Raw genomic sequence first — 11,554 nt, forward strand, 5'->3', positions numbered from 1 at the left:
TGTCATTATTTATAAAATATGTATAAAATTGTATAAAAATGTCAAAAAATCACTTTCACCTATATAAACTCCATTCACACATTTTTATAATTCAGCTTACTGTGGAGACACACAGTGCTGAATGGTTAAAGTTTGAATTATTATTCATGTTTCAGTGATATTTGTTATTGTGACTTTATGTATATTGATTGCTAATTGGCTGTAGGGTAGGGAGCATATCTGGGTTTGTGTGGGGAACACACCAACTTCATTATGTATGTATAGAGAGTAGACACTTTATCTTTAATTATATTATGGGGATAATTTATATTGAGTAATGTGTGACACAATGTGAATTAAGAAATGTAATGTCTCTGGACATGGAACATGGAACTTGTGTAATTGTGGATTCAATTAAGATTTGGCATGGTCCAGTGAGAGGGGCTTAGCCTATAAGTATAGGGAGACCTGCCACTGCCAGATAGATCAGTCAAGGTAGTAGGCTACTGTGGGGGTTTGAGACCCAGGCCAAACTTTCCGGTTCTGTTGTAAATACTTTTGTTTAATTTTGATCCCTGGATTTATGTGTGTTAAAGGTGAATAAAACACTTGGATTTTTCTTATAAGGACTCCGACTTGCTATTTTGAGTATTATTCTGTATTTTTCCTGTTTTTGGCTATTTTGCAACCTCTGCCTTCTGGCCTAGCACTATCCACACTAGGCAGAGTGTGACACATAACCTGCCATTGAGCCCCATTATAGATTTCTCAAATTTGAAAGCGCTATTTTTGTCTTTTTGTCCCTCTTTGTTTTGTTTTTCTCGTTTGGTTTTTTTGTTTGTTTAATTTTCTACTCTTCTATAAATGGCATCTGTTTGTTTTGTTTATATGTTGATTGTTATGCATATCTTCAACAGTATTTTGGAATACGTTGAGATAAGGATAGGCACTAATAAGCTTTAAGCTCCTGCCTATGCCTTTTCCATCACCTAAAAAAAGAAAAAGTAAACTGTTTTTGTGTAATGTCTCCCTCTATGAAAGATCGAAATAAACTATTCATAATCATTCATATATTTCTAAAACTATGAAACATTTCAAGGATTCATTTTCAGGCAAACATGTCCACCATAAGATGAACCAGGACTAGTACTATATCATAGCATGCCAAAGTTTGCGCTATTGCCATTGAGAATGTATTGGGCGTTAAAGTTATGATTATTTATTTTTACGACGACGGAAGCCTGGTGTGTCCTTTCTGAAAGTCAGAAATTGCAGATCTACAAGCTCACAACGCGTCACGCTGCGACGGGCGGTGAGCTTGTAAATCCGCTATTTTCAGAGCGCTCAGGACACGGATTCCTCTCAACCAACCATAGCACAGCACTGCCAGTTTGGACGTCGCAGAAACATGACGCAATCCACGACGAAAGCCTCACGTCACCACCTCCTGGTCCAATCAGGTTTCTCGATCTTCAGAGGGTTTGTGGGTTTCCACTTTTTCAAATCTACACTGCAGCGTCTGTCAGAGCGTCTGTTTAAAAAGTGACGATACTATTATTGTTATATTAATTAATAATACTATATCAAACTCAAACTGTTATATTTTAAACATGGACGGCAACCTGGACTACATGCTTAGGTTAAATATGAATAGCTACTTGCGTGTTATGGATAGAATCACGATGAAGGTATGTATGAAGCTAAGTGCTAACGTTAGCTCCGTCAGTACATACATTATTCTTAAAGGTAGCAAGACCGCGAGTGGACTTGGCGACTCGCCAAAAGGGGAAGACCACTCGCCAAAAGGCTTTTTTTGGGCTAGTGTTTTCTTCACTTTCAGCAACTGCAGCCTTTGCTAGCTACTGTGCTAAAGAAACAAAAATAACATCCGTGCGCAAACCAAAACAAACCAGGGTTGCCACGTATCGTGGATGTGAGAGTGGCCAGTTCAAAGTATAGGTAAATCAGAAATGGTCCGAAAATTTGTATTACATTTTTCTTCAAATAATTAATTATAGTGCTGACTGTCAAACTTAGAGCAGTGGAACTCAAACATTTCCATGTCAATGGAACAATGGAGAGAGAGAGCAAATGGTATCAAATGGGCCTAATGCAATTCAAACTGGCTGGGTATTATATTGTCTGCAATGCATATCTTATCAACTTGGGGTGAATATTTCACCAGAATACTTTACTGAATATTTCACAAGAATATAACACAAGAGTCAAATGTACGGTCAAATGTAATGTATTTTATTTAAATATAGAAACAACAGTTTTTACAAAAAATATAGAAGTGAAAAAGTTCTCAAAAAGTTGTTGTCATATGTACAAAAACACTGTTTCAGTGAAAAAGTTGAAAAAAGTTGTACAAAAACACTGCACGCACCGTTGAAAGTGCTGTGCAGTGTGCTGTCCCATTTTAGTTAGTTGGGGATAGATTAAAAGGTACATTTCATGTTTGCCAAAGGAAAATGTGTTATACAAATAATATTAGCCTTGCTTGTTATTGTTATGATACAGTACAGATACAATAACAAACATTTCATTATTGGTTCAAAAGGATAAAATAAAATGTAAAGGTTTTGCACTCAAAGGATTGTCAATTTGATATAAAAACAGTTCATGCTGAGCAATAGTAGTTATCGGTGTATTTGTGACTTTTAGATTTTCATATTGTACAGTATTCAGCTTTGCTACTGTATGGTTTGTCAATTGTCTTCGTCAGTTACTATTAGCTATTTTCTGCAAGTGTAAAAACAGTTCATTAAGTCAGGTTTAGTTCATTAAGTCGTTTTAGTTCAGTATGTATATTCTCTTTTTAGTGATATAGAACAGTGATGTAAAAATGTACAGTCAGATCCGAATTAACATCTGTTTATTTCCTGTGCCTGTACTTGCTGTTAAATGTACAAACTTGCTTTGTTTGGCAACTTGGTCATAGATATGTTAATATTGATTGCCTAATTTGTTTACTTAGAAGGATTGTAATTTCTCACATGCTAATAATTATGTCATTAGCAGTAGCCATCATCATCATCATCATTGTTGGGGGGGGGGGGGGGGGGGGGGGCGGTGTTATTCAGGGGGTTTGCTATTCAGGAAGTTTGCTATTCAGATGTAATTCAGTCAGTAAGTAGGTCTATTAGAACTGTGATTGATTACAACAACAATGTCTACAATACGTTAATAATAATAATAAACACTAATCTGGGAATTATTTCGGGCCTTTAGAGGGCAGCAACGGACCATCTTGGGGCTTCACTTTCGGGTCGAGCGGTCTTCCCCTTTTGGCGAGAAGTCTTCACTTTCCGGGGCGAGTGGTCTTGGCGACTCGCCTCGGAAAGTGAAGACTTCTCGGCAAAAGGGGAAGACCACTCGCCAAAGGTGAAGTCCACTCGCCGAGGCGAGTAGTCCGGTATTCATTATTAAAAATGTCAGGTGAGAATTCTGCATTTGATTTTAATCAGACAGTATATTCATGCATGTCCATTTTGACTTCACAGTATGAAGGACTGAGTGATGATGTGAATGTGGACCTGGACCTGGAAAATACGTCCAATAAAGGTAACCAAAATGTGAAATGTCTACCTAGTACCTACTCTGTTCCTTCTGCTACCACGTACCATTATAGATTCTATTACATGGCTCTGCTTTTAAAAAAGTGACTAAAGACCGTGCTTTTTAGCAAGGCATTTGCTAGCCCTACAAGCTGAACCCAATGGTACTGAAGTTTCTGACATTTTTGAGACTCAGTTCGGCACGAATCGATTGGGCTGACCCACGGGGTTCCGAGAAGGGCTAGGCATTTGCCTAGTTGGACTTTTATTTTAATCTTTTAGCTGTTTAGGTGATCACAGAATGTTTTTATTCTTTTATTCTTGTAGCACTTGTTTCAAATGTAAAGTGCTTCATAAATAAAATGTATTATTATTATTATTATTATTATATGATTTAATGAGCACAAATTGCATGTGTTGTGTCATATGTTGGAATATATAGGCTACCGGTACTTTGAAAATGTCATGACATAAATTGGGTACTTTTTGGCTAATCAAAAAGGATTTATTCAAGGCAATATTTACACACACACACACACACACACACACACACACACACGCACATAATTTTTTTTCTTCTCTTCTTTTTTATTGCTGTGAGAACACAGGTTGGGATTGATTTGTACCGACATGTACATTACTCAGTGGTTGTTTACTTGTCTGTTCCTACTATTCTCTGTTTTGTATTTCATGTTCTGCCCTGTCCTTGGATGATGAAGTGCTCTGTCGCCACATACGCAAGGGCCAGTTGAAGATGTCACTGTTGGAACCAAATGTAAGGTTTGGGTAGTAGCGCTAGTCGTGTGGTTCATGTAAACTGCCCAATTTTCAACAACTTTTGACAGACAGTGACAGTGTGTATGTATGAGTGGAGTGACCCCCCCTTCACTAGTCCTCTCATGACTGCTGCTTGCCTAACAGATTTATGTATTTAGAGCTGGCATCACTGGTCAAACAGCTGGTCAAACTAATACATTTAATCAATTATACAAATATAAATAAGGCCTGGGCCATGGCTCAATGGTCCAGGCACCTTGGCTGGTAATCCAGCCTGGCAGTGTGCCGCGGGTTCGACTCCCGATCCCGACAGCCTTTACTGCATGTCTTCCCCCCCCCATCTCTCTCCCCATTTCCTGTCAGCCTACTGTCTGTCCCTCCATAAAAAATATAAAATAAAGGCGAAAGCCACAAAAAATAAATAAATAAATAAATTGATTTAAAAACAGATTGAGTTGCAGCTAAAATAGATCTACATGCTCACAACGCATCGTGATGTGACATGGTGAGATTGTAGATTGCCCATTTCCTCTCTTCTTGCATGACACCATTGTGCGTCTGCCGACTTAAGTATAAAATTGGGCTTATGTGGTTAATCGGACTCATCAATGTCGTCAATATAGAAAATGTACTATTAACGCGACCCATTATGAGTTTGTAGTTGTACATCTGCTATTTTCTCCTGAATGGGGACGCTGGGTTGAACGTCACCAGCCTATCACCACACACACTTGCTACAGATCTTAACCCATTCTGAACGGGAACCCATTTTGTGGTGTTGGCGTCATGTTATGCTTTAGCTATTTTTGAAAAATCGAAGAACGACTGACATTTTTAGAATCTGATCTCAGGTCAGAATGGTTTCATCAGACCAGTGTGTTGTCCAGTGGAAACCTCGTGTGAATCTGATCTCAGGTCAGAATGGGTTAACGACTGCCATGCAAAATGTGACACTGGTCGTCCATACTGATTGCTACCTCGTCTCTTAATTCCTCAGACCTCAATAGATTCTGGAGAACAGTCACTGAGAGGTAGATGTCAACTTTTATCTTGTTACACCAATGTTTACATCTGTGTTTATGTTGTCATTTAATTAATGCCATCACATGTGTTTCTTCTCATTTCAGCACAGGACACAAATGACACTCAGGTAACTTGCAAAAATATAAAATGAAAGTGATGAAAAAAATGGTGATGTTTATTTGCTAGCAATAGTACTAAACAAAATGCAGTGAACACCAAATATGGCTTGGAATGCAGTCACTAAGTAATGCCATGCATTGCTTTTCAAACTAGTCGCTCTTCAGATGATTTTAGCCTCCTTTAACTTCCTGATTTTGTCACTCGTAAAAGTGTATTTTTTTATTTTATTTCTTTAAATGTTTTGTTTTTGTGGCTTTCGCCTATATTTTTTATGGAGGGACAGACAGTAGGCTGACAGGAAATGGGGAGAGAAATGGGGGGTTAATGCAGTAAGGGCCGTCGGGATCGGGAGTCGAACCCGCGGATTACCAGCCAAGGTGCCTGGACTGCCGAGCCACTGCCCAGGCCTAAAGTGTATTCTTTTTTTTACCACTATTACTTTCAGCAGTGGGACAACACTTTGCAGGAGTGTGAGGCCGATGAGACTGATCTTGGCAGTAATCATTCTGCGCAGGATGAGGGTAAGACATTTACCAACCTATCAGTTTAGTTTCTCTTTCCCTCAATGGCACATTGCACTCGTGGATCAATTTTGTTAGGGCAGATGTATCAAATAACTTAAATATACAAAGAAATGACTGACATACTAATGACAACTTTATACTCTTAAAAATGAGTAGTGGAAATAGACGATCAACAAGCTCACAGCGTGTTGCATCGCAGCTTTGTTGTGAGCTTGCAGATCTGCCATTTCCACAATTTGTTGAATTTTACATCGTTACATTTTTCAACATGGATTATACCAAAAAAATAATGTAATAGTTGTGACAGGCCTACCTTGAGTTGGCTATTATCTCATTACTTATTTTGTTCTATGTTTCTCTCACAGTATCTGGAATGAACGACACCCAGCGGAGTCAGAGCTTCTTGGATTTGACTCGGGGAGACCAGCCCGAGGACCAGGACCAGGAACTGGAGAACACACTGAGTAGCCACGGCACCTCTTTAGTGGAACTTTACCCCGGGATGATCGATCAAGTGTCCAAGGCCGTACACAGTCAGCAGGTCGTCGAGGCAGCCGACTCTGTGCTGAGGAAGTATCGGAGGAATAGACTTCTGCCTAACGCAAGCCGCCTCAACCGCACCCTCGACGTCTCAGTGGGAGCACGAGACCTCACGAGCCCAAAGAAGAACAAAGGGAAAGTCGTTCGTAAGAGATCCCCCAGCCGTTCATTGCTCGTGAACTTAACGCCAGGGAAAACGACCGAAGCGGTGAAGCAGTCGTATTTGCACGACGTCACCAACCAGCAGGATCGACAAACGGAAATCGTGTGTCGTACAAAAAAGGCAGACCCTGTGGAGTCTAAGTACAGGCCTGACGTTCTTATTGAACCTTCTTTTGTCGCCAAGATGTTACAGAGGCAACAACATCTTGAATCAACGGAGAGCCGACATCAGAGGGATCAGCCTGCTGGCCGGTCTCGCCATCTCACGATTGATGGATTCAGGAGCCGGTCCCCAAGGTCAGGGAGAGAAGACATCCGTCCTCTGCTGACAAGCAACAACACTGCACATGAAAAGGAATCATTCACAGTCACAGGCAGCTCTGCTGCTTGCTCCTTCCCAGTCCGACGGAGTCCTTTCAAAACTTGGCTGAGGAATTTGGAAAGTGAAAGTGGAACGTCCCATGCCCTCTCCCGCCCAAGCCCCAAGTCAGACACAGCGGTAAGTCATTGCAGACACCTGGGGGGGTCCAGGTCTAGGTCTGCATCTCCACTTTCTTCCCCACAGAAGTCGATCGTGTTGTCACAGAGGAAGCGTCACCACTGCAGTCCTTCACAATCGAAGGGCAACTCATGCCAGTCACCCTCCAGAATCCCCGAGTTGCACACTGCACAAAGGCACAGCCATTACGGACGCCCAGCGTTCACCAGATCTAGGTCTGAATCTCCACACTCTTCTCTACAGAGGTTGACCATGTCACCAAGGCAGGATCACCGCCGCAGTGACAGTCCCTCACGACCAAAGATCCACTGGCGTCAGTCTGCCACAGGGACTGGCCATTCTGTTGACATCTCCCCCCGCCACCACAGCAGCGTCCGATACTCTCCCAAGAACATTGACACAGAGTTTCAGAGAGTCTACCACAGATTCGTCTGCCTGGGGAAACCTGCGTCCTCTGACGTTCCTCCTTGCAGCGTGTGCACGAGGCACACGGATGCCAACAGAGCCATGGCGGCTCTTGCCCTGTCCCCTCACCGATCCCTTCTCAGGAAGCGCCACAGGGAACTGGACTCTGAAAGCCCCCGCTCCAACAAACGCTTCAGAGACCGATGCGACGTGAACTCCCCCGGTTCTCTCCGACACCTGAGAGAGAACCCAGCACCCTCCTCAAGCAGCAGGCGACTTCTTTACTCGGCCGGACCAGATGCGTCTACGTCACACGTATACGTATAGCCACAGCAAGGCTCAGGGACCCGGGGCCACAGTTGCATCCATGTCAGGAGTGAGGAGGAGATCAGATTAAAAAAAAAAAGCTGTTTCTATGTCGGTCGTTCTTCGATTAAAAAAAAAAATAGCAGAGCTACAAGCTCGTAGCGCAGCACTCGGTGCCGCGCTATGAGCTTGTAGATCTGCTATTTTTCAATAGCTAAAGCATAACATAATGCTAACACCAGTTGTGGAGAGCAGACTTCTATTCTTTATTTTATTCTTTGTAGTTAATGGCATGTTGCCTGTATCTTGTTAAAACAATTAAAGCTTCATTCAGCTATGTGTATGTTGCCTGTGTTTATAACCTAGTATAATGGTCTCTTTTCCAGGCTTTCAAAGGAATATATATTTGTTTTTATTATTTGCACTTAAATGAAACTACTTTACTTATAGTAACAGGGGTCCCTCAGGAGTCTATACTTGGTCCCCCATGAGTCATGACATCCAAGAATGGATGCCTTGCCTTCTTGCAGCGGTATGTATTTCGTAAATGAAGACTACTGAAGTCATGACATTTTTCAAAATTTCAAAAAACATGGGCTATAACCCATCGTTTTTGTCATTTCGTCATTTTTTTCAAATCCTCAAAAATGATGAAAAACGGCGCGCTATAGTATGCCGTACGATATGGGCTATAGCCCATGGTCCAAAATGATGAGAAACGAGGATAACTTTTTTTTTCAAAATTTCAAAAAACATGGGCTATAACCCATGGTTTTTGTCATTTCGTCATTTTTTTCAAATCTTCAAAAATGATGAAAAACTGCGCGCTATAGTATGCCGTACGATATGGGCTATAGCCCACGTTCCAAAATGATGAGAAACGAGGCTAACTTTTTTTTTCAAAATTTCAAAAAACATGGACTATAACCCATCGTTTTTGTCATTTCGTCATTTTTTCAAATCTTCAAAAATTATGAAAAACTGCACGCTATAGTATGCCGTACGATATGGGCTATAGCCCACGTTCCAAAATGATGAGAAATGAGGCTAACTTTTTTTTTCAAAATTTCAAAAAACATGGGCTATAACCCATCGTTTTTGTCATTTCGTCATTTTTTTCAAATCTTCAAAAATGATGAAAAACTGCGCGCTATAGTATGCCGTACGATATGGGCTATAGCCCACGTTCCAAAATGATGAGAAACGAGGCTAACTTTTTGTTTTTCAAAATTTCAAAAAACATGGGCTATAACCCATCGTTTTTGTCATTTCGTCATTTTTTTCAAATCTTCAAAAATGATGAAAAACTGCGCGCTATAGTATGCCGTACGATATGGGCTATAGCCCACGTTCCAAAATGATGAGAAACGAGGCTAACTTTTTTTTTCAAAATTTCAAAAAACATGGGCTATAACCCATCGTTTTTGTCATTTTGTCATTTTTTTCAAATCTTCAAAAATGATGAAAAACTGCGCGCTATAGTATGCCGTACGATATGGGCTATAGCCCACGTTCCAAAATGATGAGAAACGAGGCTAACTTTTTTTTTCAAAATTTCAAAAAACATGGGCTATAACCCATCGTTTTTGTCATTTCGTAATTTTTTTCAAATCTTCAAAAATGATGAAAAACTGCGCGCTATAGTATGCCGTACGATATGGGCTATAGCCATAGACTGTAAAAAATATGGACAAAGCGTTCCCCGGGTCTAACATGAACGTAAAATGAAGCCTGTCAGTCCTTGCAATGGAAGTCGCCATCTTTCTAGATCCGTTTGGGCCCAGCTGGCCATTGGCTGGCCCAGACAACGAGGCGGGACTTCCCCCCTTCTTCTCCGTTGGTTTTTATTTTGACTCGAGTGGGAGGGGAATCCCGTTCATAGACTGTAACGGTAGCCACGCCCCTCAGAACATGCGCGACTTTATGGTATTTTTTTTTATAAATGAGACCATAATTTTCCAAAAAGAATATTATGACATTAGAAATGAGACTTTAAACTAGTGACTGGAAGCAGAAAGTATTCATGACCATGTTTATTAAGGTAATACAGTCTAGGTGAAGTTGGGCCCAAATACATGGACTTCTATGGGGCTATGGGTTTTTTTGAGCCCAATGACAGCGCCACAACAGGCCATTATATGAACTTTCATTTCCTTAGTGGCTTCACAAAATATCTGTCTGACTGCCCCCCTGGCTATAGCCCACGTTCCAAAATGATGAGAAACGAGGCTAACTTTTTTTTTCAAAATTTCAAAAACATGGGCTATAACCCATCGTTTTTGTCATTTTGTCATTTTTTTCAAATCTTCAAAAATGATGAAAAACTGCGCGCTATAGTATGCCGTACGATATGGGCTATAGCCCACGTTCCAAAATGATGAGAAACGAGGCTAACTTTTTTTTTCAAAATTTCAAAAAACATGGGCTATAACCCATCGTTTTTGTCATTTCGTCATTTTTTTCAAATCTTCAAAAATGATGAAAAACTGCGCGCTATAGTATGCCGTACGATATGGGCTATAGCCCACGTTCCAAAATGATGAGAAACGAGGCTAACTTTTTTTTCCAAAATTTCAAAAAACATGGGCTATAACCCATCGTTTTTGTCATTTCGACATTTTTTTCAAATCTTCAAAAATGATGAAAAACTGCGCGCTATAGTATGCCGTACGATATGGGCTATAGCCCACGTTCCAAAATGATGAGAAACGAGGCTAACTTTCTTTTCCAAAATTTCAAAAAACAAGGGCTATAACCCATCGTTTTTGTCATTTCGTCATTTTTTTCAAATCTTCAAAAATGATGAAAAACTGCGCGCTATAGTATGCCGTACGATATGGGCTATAGCCCACGTTCCAAAATGATGAGAAACGAGGCTAACTTTTTTTTTCAAAATTTCAAAAAACATGGGCTATAACCCATCGTTTTTGTCATTTCGTCATTTTTTTCAAATCTTCAAAAATGATGAAAAACTGCGCGCTATAGTATGCCGTACGATATGGGCTATAGCCCACGTTCCAAAATGATGAGAAACGAGGCTAACTTTTTTTTTCAAAATTTCAAAAAACATGGGCTATAACCCATCGTTTTTGTCATTTCGTCATTTTTTTCAAATCTTCAAAAATGATGAAAAACTGCGCGCTATAGTATGCCGTACGATATGGGCTATAGCCCACGTTCCAAAATGATGAGAAACGAGGCTAACTTTTTTTTTCAAAATTTCAAAAACATGGGCTATAACCTATCGTTTTTGTCATTTTGTCATTTTTTTCAAATCTTCAAAAATGATGAAAAACTGCGCGCTATAGTATGCCGTACGATATGGGCTATAGCCCACGTTCCAAAATGATGAGAAACGAGGCTAACTTTTTTTTTCAAAATTTCAAAAAACATTGGGCTATAACCCATCGTTTTTGTCATTTCGTCATTTTTTCAAATCTTCAAAAATGATGAAAAACTTGCGCGCTATAGTATGCCGTACGATATGGGCTATAGCCCACGTTCCAAAATGATGAGAAACGAGGCTAACTTTTTTTTCAAAATTTCAAAAAACATGGGCTATAACCCATCGTTTTTGTCATTTCGTCATTTTTTTCAAATCTTCAAAAATGATGAAAAACTGCGCGCTATAGTATGCCGTACGATATGGGCTATAGCCC

General features: G+C 40.3%; 1 protein-coding gene across 1 annotated transcript; it reads left to right on the top strand.

Annotated features, from left to right (window-relative positions):
• Window positions 1-1,537: 1,537 nt before the first annotated feature.
• LOC308320843 (uncharacterized protein) lies at window positions 1,538-7,968 on the top strand. The gene is made up of 7 exons (XM_080771532.1): window positions 1,538-1,667; window positions 3,486-3,546; window positions 4,259-4,314; window positions 5,314-5,347; window positions 5,444-5,466; window positions 5,905-5,980; window positions 6,349-7,968. The coding sequence occupies exons 1-7, from the start codon at window positions 1,590-1,592 to the stop codon at window positions 7,914-7,916; spliced, it is 1,896 nt and encodes a 631-aa protein (XP_080627658.1). The 5' UTR covers window positions 1,538-1,589; the 3' UTR covers window positions 7,917-7,968.
• Window positions 7,969-11,554: the final 3,586 nt, after the last annotated feature.

This window comes from Protomyctophum bolini (assembly GCF_963924005.1).
Source record: "Protomyctophum bolini genome assembly, chromosome: 9".
NCBI classification, from domain to species: domain Eukaryota; kingdom Metazoa; phylum Chordata; class Actinopteri; order Myctophiformes; family Myctophidae; genus Protomyctophum; species Protomyctophum bolini.

Bases quoted from the DNA above. Each gene is read 5' to 3' on its own strand.
- LOC308320843 (XM_080771532.1), top strand. From the start codon at position 1,590: ATGGACGGCAACCTGGACTACATGCTTAGGTTAAATATGAATAGCTAC. The intron at 4,315-5,313 runs GTAAGGTTTGGG...TTAATTCCTCAG, and splicing joins TGTCACTGTTGGAACCAAAT to ACCTCAATAGATTCTGGAGA. The intron at 5,348-5,443 runs GTAGATGTCAAC...TTCTCATTTCAG, and splicing joins TGGAGAACAGTCACTGAGAG to CACAGGACACAAATGACACT.